The sequence below is a fragment of the Stigmatopora argus genome, chromosome 22 (assembly GCF_051989625.1).
Source record: "Stigmatopora argus isolate UIUO_Sarg chromosome 22, RoL_Sarg_1.0, whole genome shotgun sequence".
In the NCBI taxonomy this organism is placed as follows: Eukaryota; Metazoa; Chordata; class Actinopteri; order Syngnathiformes; family Syngnathidae; genus Stigmatopora; species Stigmatopora argus.
The window spans coordinates 3,423,731-3,447,813 of record NC_135408.1 but is presented as its reverse complement, the minus strand read 5'-3'; the positions used below and the strand labels follow the sequence as shown (position 1 = coordinate 3,447,813).

The 24,083-nt window shown below is 39.8% G+C and overlaps 1 protein-coding gene across 7 annotated transcripts; it reads left to right on the top strand.

Annotated features, from left to right (window-relative positions):
* Positions 1–412: 412 nt before the first annotated feature.
* Positions 413–24,052, top strand: LOC144067776 (serine/threonine-protein kinase PAK 3). 7 transcript variants are annotated; one of them, XM_077591715.1, is made up of 16 exons: positions 413–604; positions 9,351–9,544; positions 9,669–9,769; positions 13,007–13,160; positions 13,259–13,296; positions 15,428–15,490; positions 16,529–16,690; positions 16,761–16,935; positions 18,017–18,080; positions 18,867–18,915; positions 18,997–19,109; positions 19,357–19,474; positions 19,749–19,848; positions 19,943–20,139; positions 20,217–20,354; positions 21,546–24,052. In XM_077591715.1, the coding sequence occupies exons 2-16, from the start codon at positions 9,373–9,375 to the stop codon at positions 21,633–21,635; spliced, it is 1,734 nt and encodes a 577-aa protein (XP_077447841.1). In that variant the 5' UTR covers positions 413–604; positions 9,351–9,372; the 3' UTR covers positions 21,636–24,052. The 7 variants fall into 7 exon arrangements, with proteins under 7 accessions (XP_077447841.1, XP_077447838.1, XP_077447840.1 ...); XM_077591712.1 differs by having other exon boundaries at positions 18,011–18,080; XM_077591714.1 differs by having other exon boundaries at positions 16,526–16,690.
* The last annotated feature ends 31 nt before the right edge of the window (positions 24,053–24,083 follow it).

Here is a 24,083-nt window from a genome sequence, read left to right as displayed (position 1 = left end):
CCCGGGCTTTGTGGATTTTCTCCGGGTAGTCTGGTTTCCTCCCACATCCAAAAAAAACTTGCAGAGTGGGCTGGTTGCACATTCTACATTGCCCCATGGCATGAGTGTGAGCGTGAATAGTATCCCGTCTCCTTGTGACCCCCATCTGATGCCCATAGTTCGCTGGGATGGGCTCTAGCACCCCCTGCGACCCTGGTGAGAATCAGCGGTTCAAAAAATGGGGTCGAGTGACTAGAACGTGATGATTGTGTCATGTCCTACCACCTTCTCACTCAGCAGGTTTGGTCTGTCAAACAGAAAAGCAACAACGTGAAACTCTGATGGCTCCTCCTTCAGACCTGCTGCCCTCATTAATATTCACCATTTCGGCCAATGAGAGAAGCAGAGTGGATGACGTCACAAGCTAGGGAACAGCGATCAGCCAGTGAAGCATCCAGCCAGCCTACCGAACAAGCCTGCTATTAGGGTCAGAAACTGGTCTGACAAGAGAATGGCAACCCTGCCGTAAACTGTCACTGGGAACGAGACGGAAGACGATGGTTCTACCACAGGTGATGGCTCATTGGCGACACGCGGAGCGAGAGAATGTGATCATATTTTTCAGGTAATCCCTCTCCGGGTTCGCATTATGGGGATGTTTGAGAGTGGGAGGCAGAACGACGGGCGGACGGGAGGGAGGGGGAGGCTGTAGAGATGTGTCGGGGTGCTTTGTAGCCCCTTTCCCCGTCTTCCGCTCTGCATTGGGCCCAGATAAAGATGCTTGATGCGACTGCATTCGTTCTGATGGGCTTGACGTATTCTGATTTTTTTTCTTTAAATATATCATCTGTGTCATTAGTATCTGCGCCCCCACCTCCTCTCCTCTGCATCTCATCAATTGCACGTAGTGCATGCACCCCCTCGCAAATTAGTGATGGGGAGGTGTTTCTATGTAATCAATGGTGGCGTTTGTGTAGGCCAGAAGCAGCTGCAGTTGCTACATCAGAAACCGGGAATATAAAGAAGCCTTGCTATTTTAGCTCCAATCTTGCATCTGTTGGATGGATGAGAGCTTTCTGTGCGGATGCTTCATATCCTCAGGGATGCTCTTTTGTTACCTCTGCGGTGCATCCCTGGAGACTTTCCTACAAAGGATGATGTAGGAGGGGAAAATGTCTATTTTGGGGTGGTGGGTGAGGAGGGTGGTCGGTGTTTGGTAATCACAAACACATCCTCAGGACGTGCCGCCGTCTGCTAGCTGACATGGACGTATACAGCAGTTTCATGGCGGTTCCATTGACAAGCAGATATACAACATTTGGTCACCTGATGACTTTGGGAGTGGAAATGGGGGCGGGGGCTGAGCCGCTATTCCTGGGATTGTCCATCAGCCTGTTGGTGGAGGGTGATCGGACAGGTGGGATACGGACGCTGTCCGATTGAAAGGGAGAGATGGATCTCTGGGGCGGGGGATTCCTCCCTGGGATCTGTGAGGCGCAAAGCTTGCTGGGAAACCTGTCTTATGTCTGTCATGCCATTGGCAGATTTTAGGGAGTCAACTCGGTGATGGAAGGAAGGGTGTGATGATAGGAAGGAGAATTGGGGGATGGGTTACAGAAGGTGTTACTCCCTGCAAACACTGGTCGGCTGTCAATTAATATTATTCAGTATATGGTTCTATTTCACAGCCTTATTTCCTTGGCCTATTTTTTCAGTGGGCACATCAGTGTTGTAATATCCTATTTTCTTTTATTCTTTTTGTGTTAGCATGTGTTTCCTCCTGGTTAGAAGATAACATGTTCCTTTCGTCCTCACACCTTCATCTGCACAGGAACGTCTCTTTGGATCGGACTGACAACTGCAATAAATTCACTGTATTCAAATTATATCAGAAGGTCACAAGCAACTCATGAAAATTTCATAGCTGAAAACAAGTAGGTAGAATGGCCCATTCCCACAATGTTTGTATACGTAGATTCAATGTTACTGGAAAAAACGGTGAAACTGCACCGTGCTGTTTGTATAGTCAACAAATGTAAGTACGCAGGTGAGCGGCAATAAACAAGTTATGATGCTTGAATTTCATTCATTATCAAGGCTGTAGCTGCCAAACAACTTTAAGTGTTTAAGTAGGTTCAGATAAATATAGTTTTGTTTTTACTTTTGTTTGCATTTGCTGGGTATCCCGAAATGTTTACACTTTGGTGTGGATCCTAATTAGGACTGTTTGGGATTGTTTGCTTTTCCCCGAAAAACAAAAGAAAAGAAAATGATTTTATGATGGCCTATTTTACCTCCCCTTTTTTTCAGAGCCTCCTTATGTTTTCCATTATGGCAAATGTAACCCAACACATGCAGCCTCTCTTACCTCGCCTTGACTAACAAAAGCAGCAGAACATCGTCTTGGCCTGCAGCCCACTTAAAGTGGACTCTCTGAAATATGATACATGCGCAAGGAGGCCCCCATCTGTTGGAGTTCGGGTGCGACTTGCTGCTGAATAGCATTTTATCCAGTTAACTTACCTTTAGGGTCTTTCGTCCCTTTTATTAATGCAAAAGTTATGTGGGTGTGTGTTTGTTTTAGGGTCTAACTGCCTCCAGCAGAGAATTGTGGTTAGGTGTGTCAGGACTGCAGTGTGTGTGTGTGTGTTGTGGATTAGCATGTGGGATTGGAAGCCATCTGGCCATTTTGTTCATGTTGGGTAGGGGGAGTAAATGCGAGATGGATGGAGGGACACACTCACACACTGACACATTGACACGGCTTCAGACGTAATCTCCCTACTTGATGACTGTTGCTTCTTACAATGCAGTTGCCTGTCTGAATGCATTAATGTTCGCTTATTTGTTTCTCTCTTGATTCGTGATAATCCTTTTTTCGTTCCGATGTATCATACTCCAACAGTAGATTTGATTTTAAGGAGGTTTCAGAGGGTTGTCTTGGCAGGCAGATTCCAGAAAGTCAGAGACGCTACACCCTTTACTGTAAAGTGACTCAGAAGATGTCGAATATAAGGATGAAATGCTGCAGGCTAGGAAGAGGTTTAAGAGATTAGCACGTTTCACTAGGTCAGGCGTTTGTGGAGGTGTTGGCTGAACTTGCATGTCTCAAGTGCAAAAGAACAGTATTTTAGAATTCACAGAAGAACATACTCACATATGGGTTTACTCAATGTTGTAAAACTCACATTTGGCCCAGCTCTGGATTTGACTTGCAGTGGATGAGAGCTGCACACACTCTGTGTTCCAGCTGAAGTATTTAACTGCTCTTAAATCCCCCAAAACGTTTTGGTGAGCTGGTTTGATGATTCAAGCTCTGCAATGCAGGTCAAAGGGAAGAACACATACTGTTGCTTCATCTCCAATGAGTTCTGTTTATTTTCTCAGCTGTAGGGAGGTGCAGCTATTGTGTGGTTTCTGTTAAATCGCTTGCTAGCTCAAAAGGCAGTATGGCACTCATGAAATATCAAGTTTAAAAAGATTCAATGTAATAATTCTTGATTGTACACTCTTCTCCAGTTATAGCATTGGGTGTACCTGCACAATTTAATATAATCTTACTAAGGTGTTTCATATTAAAAGTCTACCTTGACCAGTGGTTCCAAACCACTGTGCCGTGGAAATTTGCAAGAAGTCAAACAATGTAATATACAGAGAGAAAAATAATTATGATCATAACGAGATTAAAATTGAACTATTACAAGGTTAAAATCAAAATATGATGAACGTTAAATTATACATTATAGTATTACTACAAGAGTCTAATTGTGAGTCATTTTGTTGCTTATTTTTCTACAACATGACCCGGAAGTTGTTTGGTTTAATCAACTTTTGAGCACAACATTTTTTTACATATTAGGAGATTTAAGTAATATTTGGAGAAAAGTCACAAAATTATGCATTTGAAAACATTACATTACTTAGTTTTGCATCACTCGAACTTGTTCAGTGTCCGTAGACATCAACTTTTGGCAACATTAGGTTACAGTGTGAAAAAATAGATTTAGGAATAATTTTGGAGGTTTATGTGATTCCTGCTGATAAAACTTCGATTAGAATGACTATTGTTAATATAGGCAACATAGTTATAAATTAAAAGATTTTCAGATGGTGGTGACCTAGACAACAGGTTCACATTTCGTTTACACAGTGAGTAATTATTAATGATGGTGTAATACTGCACTATTTCATCATGAGATGTCTTTTTACAGTAAACTCAATGAAGTATCTAAAATTCCTTAATTGTGAAACAGCTATAACAGATATTTTTCAGTTGTCTGTTCCTTGAATGCGTGCAGAAACACACAAACCCAACACTGCCTTTGGGCGATTACTACTATGATACAAATGTAGGTTACAAATATACTGTCTATCCCAAAGTGTAAACTCGCTAGAATTAATTAGCTCTATTTATGCTTCTGGCTTTGCTGCACAAACACACTAATTTTCTCCCCTCGTGTGTTTCATCGATGTCTGTTGTAATTTTATTGTGTCACTCTCTGTCTGTTGTTCTTCTGTGTCCCAAACCAATGACGCAACCATCACCAACGCACATTGATTCCGCATGATTGTAAGGAAGTGCCTGTCAAATAAAAATATAATGATAGAATATCCTCCCTTGAAGGAGGAATTGCTGTTTATTCAAAAGAAGAGTTATGAGAGTTTATTTGATTACTTTCAACCTTTTCATTTTGTATTTATGCTGTTGACAAGACACTCTTAAAAAGGGGGAATGCGTCATATGGTTGATGAGAACATTTGAATTTCAGTATTTTGATCACATGCCATGTTGAATTTGCGTTTCTGTGTATGCACCGGTTCTTGCACGTGAGAATACGATATAGCGGGACACAACTAAATATTACATGGCAGACAGTCTGGGCTCTCATTACCTCCCCATCTGGGAGATTTAGGGAAGTTGAGGGTTTGATGGGGAATAAATTAGTCTGGCGGTTGAAGTAAACTGTTTTTTTCCTGTTTGTTTTGTATGTAAATGGAGCTTTATTCCTTAATTAGTCTGAACCAATCAACTGTATAGTTAAACACACAGTCAGGCAATATTGAAGTCCTGGTAACTCAAACATTGACATATTTGATTTAAATAAGGGATGAAAAAGGCTTAGCTTTTCGCTGAATTAACATAACCTGTTCTGATGAACCACATTTTCTAATTTGAGGTGATGTAAATACAATAAAGTTGTATTTGCTTGCACATTGACGATGAAACTTGACTATCAAATGATTAAGAGGCAACCCAGGAAAAGTGCATTTGGCTAGGGACTAATAATAATAGATCCCTGCTAACTGATTAGAGATTTTAGTGTATTGTGCTACAGGCAAATAAAAGTTTGGAAGATAGACGGGCTACTTGTTACAAGTTCATCTTGGGGTAAAAAAGAATCTCCCCTTAAGCAGTTTGCAAAAATAGAATTCCTCAGAATGCAGTGGGCTGTCAAGGGTCAGGCTGAATGGACATTTAAGTAGAAGTGCATTTGGTCATTGAATGCATTTAACTTAGCCTTTGATATTGTTGAATCATGCTCTAGTTGGCAGATTATGAATGAATATAAGCTTTTTATGACCACACAATTAAGACTTTCTCCAAGGCATAGGCAACATCAGCACCTATTGACCATACACATTTTTTAAAAATTCTTCTACCATAAACAATTAAGATAAGAATGACTTTTTGACTATTGCTTTTTTACCTTTTATTTCATGTATTATAAATCATATTGATACATTTAAATACGTTTGACATAATCCATAGTCCTCCAATGATTCACCAATTCATTAAGCACTCTATCTCTCTCTGTAGATGTTCATTAAATGCATGCAATCACCATAATTAATAAAGACGAAGAAGTATGTCACAAGCCTGGCCACAAAGCAGCGGGTTTACACTCAAAGCCGCCTCCTCTATGCTCACACGTTTTTTGTGAGGCCATTACCGGGTTGCCATGGATTCAAGATTAGAGTCGCTTCCTGTGTTAGCAGTTCAATTTTAGCATTAATGTTTGAAAGGCCCACTCCTCATAGTGAGATGAATATTTCAAAAGGGATCTGGGGAAACATCCCCTCTGTCTGAGTGTCTATCATAGTTTTATTTTTAAAATACATTCTGATCTTTCAAATTAACGATACAGCACAATTTTTGACATTGTTTACTTGAATTTATTTTCAAAAGACCATGCAAATTAAGTGTTAATGCTACAGCCTTTGATGCAATCTGGAAAATCACTGTGTTTTAAGACAAGCTCTTGCTCATTTGTCGGTTTTTGATCAGGCACTGTTTGCAGGATAAATATAGGGATGTACGCTAATGTCTGAATTTTTTTTAGTAATGAGTACATTCATTTTTAGTTCCGCTTATCCTCGCAAGGGTGGGGTGCTGGAGCCTAGGCTAGCCAACAATAGGCAGCAAGTGGGAGTCACCCTGAATTGGTTCCCAGCCAATCACTGGGCACAAGTAGACGAACAACCATAAATACATACATTTCTAATGTATTTATATCCATCCATTCTTGTGTTTGTGGTTTTTTTTGGAACCAAAATTTGACACAAGTTTATTTGTTGGTTCCTGGCTGTTGCAGTCGTTAAAAAAAATAAAAAATGTGTATGTTTTGATATGCATTTCATTCAATTTGTATGATGATAAGGGTGTTTTGTTTTAGAACCTCTTTTCTACTATCCACCCTAATAGAGCAATCAGCTATAATTCCAATGTTATTGCTCTGTTATAGGTATATGTTAAATCGTTGATTAATTCATTCACTACCATAGACAGATAGAGATAGTCATCAAATCTATTTTAACTGGGATGGTAGTATTGAATGCTCATGTTCCAGTCAGTTGCTGTCAATAGTAGCCAGAGTTAATTAATCAAAAATGTTAAATCCGTTTTAACTGAACCAATTTTGTTTAAGTTTCCTCAGTTTGAGCGTTATGAGCAGCAATTTGAATGCAAGTTGCTGTGTGATCAGAGTCCTTTTTTTATATTTTTGCAACAAGCAATTAGTTATTTTTAGGGAATATTAGTATATAGTAGGGTAAGACGACTTTTATTTTTTGAGCATGCGTTTTTTTTTTATCTCCATGTGTCACAAAGATAGATGTGATGTTTGATAGAAGATGAGTTATATATGAGGGTCACACATGTCAGTTGAGTTCATTATGTGGTGTGGCTACAATTGATCAATTTTCCCTGTATAAATGGTGACCAAACAGTGATCCCCATTGATCGCACCCGAGTTGCAGTTGTCATTAAAGGGAAGCCGTGGCGCAACGGTGTTGTCATCAAAGAGAAATGCTTTGATAGGAATGTAAGTATAATTGTCTGGCTTTTGAAGTTTTGTTGTCGTCATGCCGTTTTAAAGAGCAAACACGATCAGGGACCCAATTGGAAAATGTATTTCTAAAAATACATTCATGATCTCAACATTTCATTAATAGCAGACCTCTCTCACTTCTGTGTGCATTAATGAAAAAATGTCATATGAACTCTAAAGGCACTATTATGCTATTTTGCAGTAGTCAGCCACATGGAAGATGAAGACAGTCAAACATTGAAAGCTCCTTCATACTGCCCTTGGAGATGACACGGCATTTGCACCAAACTTCTTGACAGACATTTCATCAATTAGTAATAAATCAGAGCGTCAACTAATCCTCATGTCTTTGGAATTCTGCATTTTACCAAGCTATTTTGGACAATTCATTGTGGTCTGTGCGGGCCCCAATGATTCAGGGTATCCCCCGCCTCTGGCCCGGAGACAGCTGGGATTGGCTCCAGCACCCCCCGTGACCCTAATGAGGATAAAGCGGTTCAGAAAATGAGATGAGATGAGATGAGCTGTTAACAGTTAACAAATCATGGCCAGAACAGAACATTATTTTTGTAATTTCAACATCGACTGAACTTCACAGGAGTAAGAATGAACAGTCTTAAAATTCAGATGGTTCTCATTGTCAATAACAATGACTGACTGGTCAAATATTCTTTAATATAAATATAACCTTTACAATAAAAAATTGCAGCTCAACAACTCTATATGACAATATTCCAATTCAAACGTTCAAAACTGGGGCAGGTTACACTTCTTTATAAAAAGGGATGCTATAGTATGAAGATAAACATAAACAAAAGCAACAAAATTGAGTCTCATTGTCATTATAGTACGGTTCGTAAACATCTGCTTGGTGCATTTATTTTGGCAAGATGAAAACAGGACACAAAATCCATTTCATCTATTCCAAAAGGACAGCCATTTCAAATAGTTTTAGGTCACTCACTGCAAAAGCACTTGTGCGATGTGCGGGACTGTGTAAGAGCTCAGGGGTGGCTATTGTTTGTCAATGTAGGTCTCTATGAAGGGGGCGACATGACTGGCCCGCTTTTCTGGGACATTCGTGCTGCACATCACATGATGGGCTTGGCCTCCGGGCGAGGCAGGGAAGGAGTTTGACATGCTAGTGGGATGGGTGGAAGACAAATACACCAGTGTTGAACGTCTTAAGATAGCACACGTTGTCAGATGGCACTGTACCGTATTTTCCGGACTATAAATTGCAGTTCTGTTGGTGTTTGGCTGGGTTGCGACTCGTGTGAAATTATTCACTGATTATTATATCATTTAACATGTTATTTTTACACTTAACTGCAAGATGATTGTGTTGATAATTTCAACATTGGCGATGGGTGGGCTTATCCCCTCACAGGTAGCCATGGTGAACCTGTTGAATCGCCTGTAACTCATAAAAACAATTGAAAAGAGCTTACCAAAAAGTTCTAACTTTCTTTGAAACTTTGTACTTATATACTGTTTTAGCCCTTATTTTTGTTTTTCTATTATTATTTTTTCATTTTAAATGACTTTCAAGATGTCGTGTGTTCTTTGTTTGGGGTTTTCTCAAATAAAATTCATCCAAAAATGCAATTTATACTCCAGTCTGACTTATATATGATTTTTTCCCCTTTCTTTTCACATTTTTTGGCTAGTGCGATGTATAGTCCGAAAAATACGGCATTTCAGCTAACTTTGCGGGTGCACCCAGTCGAAGTCATGTTAACCAGGTCCTGTTGGAAATCTGAAATAGGCCAAAGCTGAGTCCGCTTTGCTGTTACATGCATCTGCATGTAGGCTGATCTGTCAGTTGTGACAGTCACATTTCCACAATTTTGCTGCCCGAGAAAGCAGCTGACCAGAAAAGGAACTGTGTACTGTACCACTACTCTGGACCTTTAACACCATTTTATATCAATTCACAGGAAACAGGAAGTACTGTGGACTTGTTTCCAAAGTCTTTTATTCATCTCCTTACATGATAGTGTACAATTTGTTGTTGAACATTCGTATCTTTCTCCTTCCCAGGACATTGTGAGTGCTGCTAAAGATGTCTGATAGTGTCGATATTGAAGAGAAACCACCTGCCCCTCCCTTGAGAATGAACAGTAGTTCCAGAGACTCTTCATCTGTGAATCCCGCCTCTAAACCGCTTCCAATGGCTCCTGAAGAGAAAATTAAGAAAGTGCGTCTTCGCTCCATCTTCCAAGGAGGAGATAAAAGTGAGTTTTCTTCGGCCTGTGGCGCCATCGTGCTCAACACCGCTTTATTTGTTTTTACTACACAAGTTTAATGCATTGCATTTGAAAGCATTACGAATGGGCTCCTGTTTGTGATTTTGCTCAGCAAACAAGAAGAAGGAAAAGGAGCGTCCTGAGATATCACTTCCTTCTGACTTTGAACACACTATCCACGTCGGCTTTGATGCAGTGACAGGAGAATTTACTGTGAGTTGCAATTTGACCCGATTAAACAGGAACTCATCACCCATTTGACAGTGGTCATTATGAGACATCACACTTTCATTAACAAGTTACCTTAAATTACAAAATATCTCTAGCTTTGGATTGGATTGGATGACTTTATTCATCCCGTATTCGGGAAATTTCGTTGTCACAGCAGCAAGAGGGTGAGGATGCAGAGGATGCAGGGAAAGGCATTTTAGACATAAATAGATAGGTAATAAGTAAGTTAATATTTCTGAAAATTATTTAGTTAACTCTTTGAACACTGCTTTCTAAATTGATACCAAATTATCACTGTGAAATTATTTACCGTATTTTCACGACGATACAGCACATCGTATTTTTAGCCACGGTGTCAGTAACGAGTGCTATTTCTGTATTTTAAACACACAAAGGACGCACCGTTTTTATAGACGCAGCCAGGCATGGCAAAACATACACCAGCTTAAACATGCAAGCTACACCCACACGCTATAAACACGTTTTTAAAAAGGCAACGGAAGCAAAACTGAGTTCGGTTGTACTTTATTTAGCCATTTTACAATGTACTCACGTCATCATTTCATTTTCGTGACTTGGTCGCAAATCAAAAGTGACGGCGAGCCGTGAAAAAAGCCAGCCGGTCGCTTGACATACGCCTCACGTAGCCATAATCTCATGTTGCGGTTCGATATTCATCTATATATATATATATATATATATATATATATATATATATATATATATATATATATATATATATATATATATATAGTTCGTAGTCTATCTTTGAATGCTCTGTTGACGCCAACATCTAGCGGCAGGATTTCTTTTGTAAATACAGCCGAAATGACGGCGAGCACCAAATTAGTGTGCTCGCCATCATACTGGGTGTATTGACAAAAGAACTATATATCCCAGCAGTCACTGCGCAGTACTTTTTCTACGGGAAAATAGTAGAGTCGGGGGCTGCTTGCCGTAGTTGTGAGAGCTGTAGAGGATGGTGTACCCTATCGACTCATTTATTTTATTTTATCGTGATAACATTTTTAGTATTGGTCCATATATAAAGCGCACTGGATTATAAGGCGCCCTGTCTATTGGAGAAAATTTAAGACTGTTATGTGCGCCTTATAGTCGTGAAAATACGGTAATATTATTATGTAGTAGAAGGTATTATTTAAAATTATTATTATGTAGTAGAAAGTATTATTTAACTGGCACCAATTGTTGCCCTTATAATAGATTTTTTGGAGGGAGTGGAATTTAATTTTTTTGTACATTTTTGTTTTGGGATTATTTGCTGAATCAAAATGACTAAATTAAGAGTTACAATAGGAATGATTTTTTTCCCTCAGCTTTTGAAATGTTTGATTTTCAGTGCGAATTTCATAATCTTAATCGTCCATTTTAGAAATAGGGAAGAGCTTGTTTGTTTCACAAGCTGCACACTGTTGGGTGTTACACTGGATCACTGTGGTTACTTTTGATTTGAAAAAAATCTAAGTTTAACTTCATCAGTTGCCCGAAGGTATCTTGGCGCATGGAAAATTAAGAATAGAAAACAGACCATCACCCATCATTCAGTTCCATTCAAGCACAGTTGATAATATTTTTCTGCACGAAAAATCGTAATGCTTACCATGAACAATTTTATGTTTGTATTAAACTCATTGGCAGTCATTGATGGCGGTGGGCGTCCAATCTATTTAAATTTAGAGGAGCTGGCAGAGATATTGTTCCAAAGATTAATCAATTCTATTTAGTATTCAATTAGAAAAAAAATCTCAGATTTTAATTTTGCTGCTTCGATGATTTGTATAATTAAAGTGTTGTTGTAATTTTTAGTTTTTTAAGTGCTGCATTTAGTTTTATTGATCACTGGTGGAAAAAGTAAATGTGCCATACGTATCTTGTCTAACATCTTAGTTTTTTTAGCTAATATATTTCTTTTTGCAGTAGTTTAGTTTAAAAGTTATGCTCTGATTTTTTTGTAAAAATATGTGCTTGAACAACTTGTAAAGACAATTGTCAAAAACAAGTTACCATTTTATAGCATTTAAGCAAGCAAACTTTTGGAATGCAAGTTAGGTCAATTTGATTGACAAATTGACATATCAATCAAACTAATTAGTGGTATAAACTCCAATTGTTTTGTTGTCAAAATGTGACATTTTCCTCCATATTTGTGTTGCAGTTTGATGTACAAAAAAGAATATCCTGGTAAATAACTTCAATGATGCACAAATGATCATGTTTGCTATATGACGTGAATAATAATGTCACATTTAATAAGGACACAACAAGCGTAAAAAAAGAAACTGGTTGCATGGGTATTTTTTGCGAAAAACACCAGACATAAGAAGCTGCAACTCGATAAATGGTTGTTCTTTATACATTGGCATATTTTTCAGAAACTATTTTTTGCTGTACTGAGATCATTTTTTAAGGTAGTTTTTCAATTTAGACTTTTTTTTCGGTTTAATACATTTATTACTGCATTAATGCTATTGTGAAAATGTTTTTATTCTGTAAAGCAGGGGTGTCAGACTCGGGTTGGTTTGCGGGCTGTTAACGTCAACTCGATTTCATGTGGGACGGACCATTTTAGATATAATATTTAGATTTTTTAATAATTGGATTAAAAGAACTGGATTAAAAGCCCTGAATATTCAGTTTTTTATAGAATAGATCTAAAACAATGTTTATTTTAGCTTTTTTAAAATATAATTTTAGATTTTACAAAATGATTTTTGAACTAAAAACACAGAAAAAAATGATTAAAAAATTACAATTATTGATTTAAAAGGGGGAAAATCAGGAAATTTAATATACATCTATACTCTTCATTTTAATTTGATCCTAAAACAGAAAGTCGGCACTCATGATTTACTTTCCCGGGCCACACAAAATGCTGCGGCGGGCCAGATTTGGCCCCCGGGCCGCCACTTTGACACAGGTGCTGTAGAGATTGAAGAAACACGTATTTTTTTGTGTGCACATTTAAGCGTCTTTGGAAAGTGCAATTTCGGCGGCAATGGTCAAAATAATGTTATTGCTTAAAAACCCATTTCTCTGTTTTACATCTCATAAAATGGTCGTGCAATGTAAACAATGTTTATTCAATACATTATTTGATTACTTAAATAATCGATAGCTGTAGCATTGATCATTTACTTGTTATAATAACAATTTCAAAGTGTGGAATTTTTGAGCCCTCTAATCCCTGCTTCCTTTCAGGGCATCCCGGAGCAATGGGCACGCCTCCTCCAGACCTCCAACATCACCAAGCTGGAGCAGAAGAAGAACCCACAAGCTGTGTTGGATGTCCTCAAATTCTACGACTCCAAAGAGACTGTCAACAACCAGAAGTACATGAGCTTCACTTCAGGAGGTACAGAGCTCTAAATTGATTTGTAGATTTCCAAAAATAATTATGGAATGTAGGCTTGTATTATATATTTTTAATGAGAACATCATTTTGTGTTTCAGACAAGTCCGCCCACGGTTACATAGCAGCAAACACTCTGGTGAGTTGTTGTTTATTATTACTTTTGTAGTTATAGTTATTTATATTATTTCATATTTTTAAATGTTATGAATAGTACTTTGGAATGGCAGTATTTAGATAGCCTGACAGGTTGTTTTTCACACGGGATACGATTTTATATTATTTTTAGATCGTGCAGCAATTGCAGTCAAAGCGTTAGAAGAGAAAAAGTATGTTTTACCCTATTTTATTTTAATGAGAAGGTAAGTTTGAACTCTATTACAGTATTGGAGTCACTATGAGGACACACACTTTTCTTTCATGGGCAAAAATTGCACATTCCATTCTTGATACGTTCCCAGTATTATCCAAAACTTTGCAATCACTCCCATCAATTTTTGCACTAAAAACTGATCCTGCTGTGAGAGCAACTGCTGCTCATAGTTTATTTTTCCGATCTACTTAACTAGATTTTGAAATCCAAACAATAGTGGAGCTTCAGTGAAGGCTCAACTGCATCAAGGAGGACTCCCACTAGGCTGACCTCATTCTGAGCGGACCAGAGTAATCTACGCTTTTAATGCCTTTCGCTGCACACACGCTCACCCGGGTGCAGAAGCGCAATCCGTGTCTGGCGAAGGGGGGGGGGGATTGGTTGCTCCAGGCCAAATGTGCTGGGATCATACGAGGGCTCCTGCCTGGGTAGTGCCAGCGAAGGGCCAGCCTGGGCGACAGGAAGCCGAAGCGCTTGCGTTTGGGAGCGTATTTGAAAGCGTCTCAGACTCTTGGCTTGGTTTTTCGCCCAGCAGACGGCACGCTGCCCTGAACTCGTGACATAGATGGAGCTTGCGTCTAGAACAGTGGTCTCAAAGGGCCACAGTGGATCCTGGTCTTTGTTTCAACTGAACAAGTGTCGACAGTTTAACTAATGAGGGGTCTTCTAAAATGGTACCCAGACAGTTCGTCGACTGGACAATTCGTAGCCGGACACTTCGTCGCTAGACACATCGTCGACCGGACAATTTTCGTTTTATTTATTGCCTTTTATTTAATGTCAAAGTTCCTTTAAAAAATCTGAAGTAAAAACTCTCTCTCTCTCATGATTATAATTTTGAGAGAGAGAGATTAACTGGTTGATCGCTTTCAACAAATTATTTATGCAAAAAACAATCGTTCGCAAGGTTGAGGTTAGGTTAACCCTAACCCTAACGTTAACCACTAACCTTAACCACTATCCCCTAACCCTAATCCTAACCACTAACCTTAAGCACTATCCCCTAACCCTAATTCTAACCACTAACCTTAACCACTATCTCCTAACCCTAATTCTAACCACTAACTAACCTTACGAATTGTCCGCTGACGAAATGTCCGTCGACGAAATGTCCGTCGACGAAATGTCCGCCGACGAAATGTCCGGTCGACGAACTGTCTGGCAACGAAGTGTCCGGCGATGAACTGTCCGTCGACAAAATGTCCGGTCACGTCTAAAATAAGTAGCCCCTGTCTGCAATCAACTGATTACACTTACAAAAGGTGTCCGCTTGTTGGGTTTGAAAGAAAACCTGCGTCCCCGGCGGCCCTTTAAGGACCGGTTTGTGACCGCTGGTCTAGAAGGCCAAACTCTCAAAAAGTAAAGCAGAGGGCCCTATCAGTTCAAGTATAGTCTAGTTTGGTTTTTAAATTGTTGTCATTGTGCCGCCTCGTGGTGTAAAGGTCCGATTCCCGCTGGTGACGGTATGATTGTGAGTGCGTATGGTCCTTCTGTGTGCCCAACGGCTGACTGGCGGCCATTCTAGGGTGTAGTCTGCCTTTTACCCTCAGTCAGCTGAATTAGGCTCCAGCAACCCCCGCAACACTTTCGAGGACGCGCTGTATGGAAAATGAATGAAAAAAAAAAGAATTAATTATTGTTGTCATTGTGTATCTGCCTCTTGAATAGACACTCAACACTGATCGAAACATTTATCTTGACCACACAAAATATATCTTTTACTTCATTTTGAATAGAACACATTTGTGTATTCAGCATTTCAAACTCAGCATTGGGAGCCCAGTTTTATGAACCCGACTTGCGCGAGTCGCGACCACCTTTGCCCTCCCCCTCCCCACTTCAACAATATCTGGGCTTGTTTTAAGTAAATCCTCCCATTTTCAACCTTCATATTCAGAACCGACTGCTGTCATCTGGGCCTCCTGTCAGCCTTAGAACCTGCAGCGCATTATTTGACAAGGTAACTCCTCCATATTATTACTGCACATCTCTGCATTGGCTTCCAAGTCCAATCATTTTTATCTAAATTTGAGCCAGCGGCGTTTATAAAGTAGTTCAGTAGAGATTATTTTGTTTGTTTCTGAGGCATCATTGCTCTCTGTGTTGACCTGCTGACTATTGCCGACCAAAACAATTTCCTAAATTGTTGTCGGTGTGTAAGGCTGGAGCGCATGTCATGCAGGGTTGGGAATACTTTAAAACTGCATGTGCTGCAGCTCATGTTTTTTCCAAACTGATTGAGAAATCTCCCTTGTAACCTCACCACCATTGACGTCATAACCGCATGGCTTTTTCCAAAATAAAGAGTGGAAAATAACACATTTGACGACTTGCAGGCATCCAGACTCTTGTTTGTGCACTCCAACTTTCGAACCAATCCTTCTCGGAGCGGTTGTGAACGAAGGACTTGGTTTTTCCCTTTTGTTTAATCACCAATGCTAAGCTCTGCTGCTTCGTTTATGCATGTGGAGAGTGGAAATGGATGTTTCCATTCCATAAGAGGAAAGTAAGCCAAGGACGACTGCCCTGTGGGGGTGGGAAACAAATATTTAAGATTAGCCTGGGTATAATAAATCAAGACAAAATTTAGTCTTACCACTCGGTGGAAGGTCTCATGCTTAAGAGGATGTCTTCGGGTCATTGCAATTTTCTGCAATGTTGCAGCATGTTTGATCCACTTTTCATACTCAAATACTACAGTGTGCCGCTAATAAAAAGTGCACTCTCATTGTTGGTTCTTGGCACACAGAACCTAACCCCCTTAGCGCTCATAAAAGGGCACCTTTCTCCTTAACTCTCACTTGAATGCTAACACTCTTCTGCCCTATTTGCACATTTGTTGTCGGCAATTGTGCTGTGTCATGTTTATTAACATGAAACATCTCTCATTTTCAGGATTTAGGTTCATAAAGTGATTTCTAACCAACACATGGCACATCTCTCGGTGTTACAGTTTTGGAACGAGGTGTGGTATTATACATGTTTTTCCATCCAGCAGGGTGCCAAAACATCCACATCGGAACCCCCGATCGCTCCACCTGTGTCAGAAGAGGAAGACGAGGAGGAGGAGGATGAGGAGGACGACGAAGAAGAAGAGGAGGAGGACGATGATGACGAAATGCCCCCGGTCATCGCGCCTCGACCCGAGCATACCAAATCTGTGCGTTTTTTGTTGATTGATTGAGTGTGGAATGGTTTTAAGAGCTCCATCTTTTCACGTCCACTCGCAGATCTACACACGCTCAGTCATGGACCCGCCTAAGCCTCCGACTCCCATTAAAGAGGTTGTAACGCCACCAGTGTCCCAGGTCCAGCCCGACAACACATCGAGCACAATGTATCGACACACTGACCGCCAGAGGAAAAAGTCTAAAATGACAGATGAAGAGATCTTGGAGAGACTCAGTATGTATCTATATCAGCATCTTGACAAATCACTGTCCATCTTCATAAAACATTACATAATATTAAGATCCTATACACCAGGGGTGTCAGACTGGGGTTTAACGTCAACTTGATTTCACGTGGGCCGGACCATTTTAGATATAATATTTAGATTATTTTTTTAATAAATGGATTAAAAGAACTGGATTAAAAGCCCTGACTATTCAGTTTTTATAGATCTAAAACAATGTTTATTTTAGCTTTTTTAAAATATATTTTTACATTTTACAAAATGATTTTTGAACTAAAAACACAGAAAAAAATGATTAAAAAATTACAATTATTGATTTAAAAGGGGGAAAATCAGTAAATTTAATATACATCTATACTCTTCATTTTAATTTGATCCTAAAACAGGAAGTCGGCACTCATGATTTACTTTCCCGGGCCATACAAAATGATGCAGCGGGCCAGATTTGGCCCCTAGGCCGCCACTTTGACACATGTCCTATACACTATAAAAAATGAAAACTTCCCAAGAGGTGCTAATTTATGATTTTGAGTAAACACAACTGAAATGATCACGCTTTCATTAGTAACTTATTTTGAGCATTCATAACTAATGTTATAAAGTTATCACAGTTAAGGTGATGAAATGTGTGCACTAACTTAAATGATAAAGTTTGGGGGGGCTAAACTTACATGATGAAATTCCACCTATATGAAGAGAATCATCAGCAAGTTGAAAATCTATTTTAAAAACACCCAATCAACATGCACCAATGTTGATTGGACATTTATCCCAGTCAATTGCCCCAAAACACGCTGATTCTTTTCGAGGGCAACACATGCGACTGTCAAATAATAAATGCCATTCCACACGAGTGAATGTATGAGTTTTTACATGGATTCACTTACCAAGCTTGCCAGATCAAGTTGTTCTGCAAAAATGTTTTAGCTTATTGTCTAAATTTAGGTGCCTTCGGAAGCAAAACATCTCTGCCATGCATTGATACTATTTTAGTTAAGCGTTTGTGCACCCACATACATAGAGAAAGCCAAGACACGCACAATCATTATGTATGTTTTGTCTCTGACTCAGGGAGCATCGTCAGTGTGGGGGATCCCAAAAAGAAGTACACACGCTTTGAGAAAATAGGACAAGGGTAAGTGTGTGTGTCAGTAGAAACTTGGAGCCCATGTCAGTTTAAATTAAATATATTAAATCGGAATTTATATAACACTCCTTACATGGTATCGACATCCACGTGTTCATGTGTATTGTTCTCCAAACTTGGTTTTATTAAACATCTAAAGTGACGTAATCAGTCATTTTTGTTCAGGACTCTAGAAATTTATTTATTTTTTTGTCTAGTCTGGATTACTGTCATGTGGCTTTTTAAAAATTAAATTTCCTTCAAATTTAGTCATTCAATTTCAGTCAGTCTAATCCAAATCATGGTTTACTCCTCCTTTCTATTTGTATTCAATCATTTTTATGTAACTTTGAATATATTCATTCATTCATTTTCTGAACCGCTTTATCCTCACTCGGGTCGCGGGGGGTGCTGGAGCCTATCCCAGCTGACTTTGGGCCAGAGGCGGGGGACAGCACCCTGTATCGGTGGGCAGCCGATCGCAGGGCAGAAGTAGACAGACAACCATTCACACTCAAACCCATACCTAGGGCCAATTTAGATTGTCCAATCAGCCTACCATACATCTTTTTGGAATGTGGGACAAAACCGGAGTAACCAGAGAAAACCCACGCAGGCTCGGGGAGGACATGCAAACTCCACACAGGTGGACCGACCTGGATTTTTTAAACCTAGGACTCCAGAGCTGTGAGGCTGACATGCTAACCACTCAAGTCGCCGGGCCGCCACTTTGAAATCTAGTATATGAATAATAATAAGTATGCATCTCATTGATTTTTATTTTTCCATCTCCAGCGCTTCTGGCACAGTGTATACCGCCATCGACATAGCAACCGGCCAAGAAGTAAGTGAAGATTCAGTTCTAATTATTCCCATCCTTAATTCATTGTCCTGAACGAAATAATGGTGTTTTCCCTGTCCTCAGGTGGCCATCAAGCAGATGAACCTACAACAGCAACCCAAGAAGGAGCTAATTATCAATGAGATCTTGGTGATGAGGGAAAACAAAAATTCCAATATAGTCAATTACCTGGACAGGTCTGTTTATTATATTTAGAGCCTTTATTTTAGACTTTATTAGAATGATTGGCAATAATATAGTGAGGTACCAACAGAATTGATTCCCTGGGTTGTAGTTTTTCCTCATTGTTTTTATGGTGATCAACCTTAGTTATAAACTGGTGGGGAATAAAGAGCATGGACAGGCATGAAATAATCTTTGAAATTGTTTCTTCTGTTTAGGGAATTTATGTAACAATGAGTGTTTTTCTTTCTTTTTTTATAGTTACTTGGTAGGAGATGAGCTCTGGGTAGTGATGGAGTACTTAGCCGGTGGCTCTTTGACCGATGTCGTGACTGAGACCTGCATGGATGAAGGCCAGATTGCAGCAGTTTGCAGAGAGGTGAGAAACACAGCTGAAGACTCAGCTGCAACACCTACACCCAACGGGCCCCGTGGACACGACCTTTATTTTGAGAGAAAAAAGGGAAACAAATTTAAAGAAACAGCCCCATTTCTAGTATATACGTTAGGTTACACTGGAGAGAATGGAATGTTGTGGATAAAAATTGCAATTTGTAGATGTAAACGCTTCTTTCTGATATTGACCTGGCAGCACAACTGTTTGATGCGGTTATTTATCATTTCTAATGTATAGTAAATGTATTCTTTTCAAGTGTCTACAAGCACTGGATTTCCTACACTCTAACCAAGTGATCCACAGAGACATAAAAAGTGACAACATCCTTTTAGGAATGGATGGATCCGTCAAGCTCAGTAAGATACAGTGTTTTTTTCAAACTAGTCATTTGCCAAAGAAAGGGCAATAATTCTGTTTTGTGATTGCGTTTTCTTTGGTCTCCCTCTACAGCCGATTTTGGGTTCTGCGCCCAGATAACCCCAGAGCAAAACAAGCGCAGCACCATGGTGGGAACACCCTACTGGATGGCACCGGAGGTGGTGACCCGCAAGGCTTACGGGCCAAAAGTGGACATCTGGTCTCTGGGAATCATGGCCATTGAAATGGTGGAAGGAGAACCTCCATATCTGAATGAGAATCCTCTCAGGGTAAGAAAGCAATTGCCTCCCGATGGCAAGGAGATGAAATATTCACATTTTTGTGTCTGCTTGCTCTCTTTTGACAGGCCTTGTATCTGATAGCTACTAACGGGACGCCCGAGCTCCAGAACCCAGAAAGACTGTCGTCCATTTTCAGAGACTTCCTCAATCGTTGCCTCGAGATGGATGTGGACCGCAGAGGTTCCGCTAAGGAACTGCTTCAGGTAAAAGCCAGCGAGAAAACTCATCTATGGTAGATAGGAGGGAAGGACACAGACACCATGCCTATTTAGTGTAGGGTTGACACTATATAACATAGATGATTTGGCTGTTTTGATGTTTATTTGCACTAAAATTGGGTAAAATCCACTTTCTTGCAGCATTTAGTGATTAAATACAAACACTGGAGCTTAAATACAAACACTGGAGCTTTTCAGGTATCAGAACCGGGCCCACAATTGAAATATTATTTAGTAATATAGCCATATTTTACTCACCAAAAATCCTTTTTAACTGTACACAATATCCATCCTCCTTTCTTTCTTCCTTCTTTTCTATCGCCATCGAAGCTAATGCTGAAAGTCGAGCCTGTCCTGTCGTATTTCTGGCATAGTCCGTCTTGAAAATGGCTTTAAATCAACACAACAATATATTTGCTTGTGCAGCTCGTACCACATACAGTTTGGTAGCTCTGGCTAATCACTAGCCAATCATAGTTGGTGAAAGCGATGACGTATCCCTACGCCTGTGAGAAGGCAATGACGTATCCCTACGCCTGCGACAAGGCATTGTGGTGTTGCCAACTCGAAATCTGATTGGTTAACGCAACATTCTTATCGATGCTTGTTTAATGCAGCAGAGCCTGTAGAACTGATTGTGAAGGCCTTGAGGCAGATTTCCGACCCTGGCAACAAATAATGGCTGAAATGTGATTGGTTAAATGATTCAATATGAAAACACACATCTGGAAGCAGTGCAACCGGGGGGAAAGCAATGAAAGGAAGCTAACAGACAATTTGGAATTATTTAATAAGTATTGATGGACAAAATGTGATATATGATTCAGATATTTCGTAGGCCAGCAGAGAAGGCCTTGAAGGCCCTGACGGCCCGCCACTGATTAAAGCCAATAGTACACTACGAAGGATGTTGATGCGTTTTCTTAGTATGTAAGTGGTAGTATTCAGTGTGTTCATGTAACCAGCCTGAGTTTTCAGAGCAATTATGGTTCATTGTTCACTATCAATGGCAGCCAATGAGTTAAAAGTAACCCTATTGAATGTATATCCGAGGGGACAAGGACCTCACTAAAACATCAGCACGCGATTGTCTGCTCTCCTCATCTTGATATTCTAAATAATACATTAATGCATACATGCATGTTTACAATGGGTGTTTTTTCCCCTTGTGTCCAGCATTCGTTCCTCAAACTGGCCAAGCCTCTGTCCAGCCTGACGCCTCTGATTGTAGCTGCCAAGGAAGCCATAAAGAACAGTAGCCGCTAGGGTGCGCCCTCTGCCCCCATCCAAGGCCAGAGCCCTGCCTTTTAGGGGTGCATTCATGAGGGTGCAAAAGATCTTGTGGCTCTGGGCAGAGCTCTGTGACTCTCTTCTCAATCGCCTTCACCCGAACACTGACGTCCTCAGCCCTCCCATACCTACAGCGCGATATGGTGGCCTTGCTGCGCCTGGGCACCATGCTGCTAAAAAAGACCCTTTTGTTTACGACTCAAGCACTGTACATGAAGAGCAGTCCATTACTAGTGTGTGTGTGTGCGTATGTGCACATCTCTTTTTATTTTCTGTGGGTGGAACAACTACTTCTAAACCAAAAAAAAGAGGACAAGCTTTTGTTAGAGTTTCCTCTTCAATCTGTGACATCAGCGTGGAGAATAGTTCACACCCCAAGCCTATTGTGACCTGTCCAAGAGTCATTTTTAGACCCTAACTGTACTCGTGTGACTGGAGAAGAGTGATGTTTCTTTGTGTTTAAACGTGCAGGTAGAAGGGGAAAGCCATGCTTAAATTATAATGTGACCAAAGTTTGATTTGACTTTTCTTGATTGATCTTGCTCCACTTTTGCTCTTATGTAATCAACATCAACTCTTTTGCCCCAATCTTATGCCATCTCAAATCAAATAAGCAAAAATAAGGTACGGATGCGTTTAACCTTAACCTGAATCAAACATGAGCGTTTGTACTTGTATTAATATTCATATTTATTGCAAAGCTCTTTTTCGCCACAAATTTGCATGTACATTCCAAATTCTATTTCTCATTTAATATTTATCATATTTCCATAATGACCGTAAAACATCTTTTAACAGTTGTACATGTATCTTTCAATTATAGGATTTTTATTCAATATTTCTAGTCAATGTAGTGTACATAGATTTAATACCACTTAAAATGAATACTAAAATACTACCGGACTGGAAAATCATTTTAAAATGTAATTTTACATTGTACAGAATGGGTACAAAAAAACTGCAAATAATGAAAAAAGCATCAATTTTACCGCGCATCTGAATGCGAACAATCCCCACATGATGCAGGATCATTGTAGAATATTCATGACTGTTGTTTGATTTAAATACCAACAATCTGGCTTTTGCAGCATTATACCAGATCAGTTCTGATGTCCCTCGATGTGTGTCGAATTAACATTACTATATTACTTTCTCAACATAAAGACATATATATAAACTACTGGTTTGTATTGATCAACAGTATGTACTATCTTTATTGCGTGGTCTTCAGAGGGGAATGGAAGAACAAGGCCCATTTACCTTACTGCATTGCTTTGAGCGTGCGAACGAGTGTGCGCAGGCTACCTCAATCTTCACCAGTCCAATCCTCCAGCGTGACCCAGGGTGCTAGGTAGCCGCTCACCCGCATTTTTTTATCTCCACTGTATAGCAACAGTCCACAAGATGGAGTAATATGAATCAAGTCGTGCATGTAAAACAACCATCGAAACACTGTGTCTCATTCAAATAAGTGTAGATTGTTGCGATATGTGCAGTGGATATAAAAGGTCCACACACCCCTGCCAAAATGCTGCGTTTTTGTGACGCAGAAATCCACACCAAGTGGAATCATAACAAAACTTTTTTCTACAAATAATGGGTAACCCACTATTCCATTGATGTGATGTAAATGTGTTCTTCATTTTTCCTAGTTTTTGAGCAGGGGTGTGTAGTTATCAGCTGTCTGTACAGTATGTATGTATGTAAATATATCAGAGGGGACCACCTTCTATACTCACGCAAACTACATTTTTTTTAATTTATGTAACTTAAAATGTGACATTTTAGGTTGCTCTATATGTATCGGTTAGTGTCTTGCACTCTGCAAAAAAAGGAACAAAAGAACAGGTCCACCCTCTGCGCTCTGGGGGCTCCCCATTTTAGTCCCGATTGGACAACGAACTGATGAGTGTGTATGGATGCGGTGGGTGTGGCTCGCCTGTGTAGACGTAAAGCCCATGTACAGGTGTGGACTGTGAGCACAAAGGGAGGATTTTTGTGGTTGCCCTTGTTCATTCCTATCTTCTGAATGTGTCAAATCCGTACACGTGGTGTGAAAATTCCTCTATTAATGTGTATCAACAGAATGGAACAAAGACAAAAAATGCTACTTTTTAAATTATTATCATTATTACTACTCTTATTATTATTGTCAAGCTTTGTAAAAGTGCTGATCCATCTGGCGTTGCTCAGCAGGCTACACCCTGCCCTTGAGAAAGGACAAAAAGCGCGATGGGGAAACAAGGTTTTGGATAAACTATTTTTCATTGTGGTTGAAGCAATGGACTTTTTGAACTTTGACTTGTGCATGGCTGTGTCTTGAGTGTAAAAAAAATAATAATATCGCAGTTTGGGAACTGGACTGAAATAAAATGAAACCGAGTTGCTGAGTATATGGTGAGGTGCATTCAGGGTACACTGCTT

Excerpts from the sequence above, each read along its gene's own strand:
- LOC144067776 (XM_077591711.1), top strand. The coding sequence starts at position 9,373 with ATGTCTGATAGTGTCGATATTGAAGAGAAACCACCTGCCCCTCCCTTG. Across the intron at positions 18,081-18,866 it reads TTTGAGAAAATAGGACAAGG|CGCTTCTGGCACAGTGTATA; the intron begins GTAAGTGTGTGT and ends TTCCATCTCCAG. Across the intron at positions 20,140-20,216 it reads TGAATGAGAATCCTCTCAGG|GCCTTGTATCTGATAGCTAC; the intron begins GTAAGAAAGCAA and ends CTCTTTTGACAG.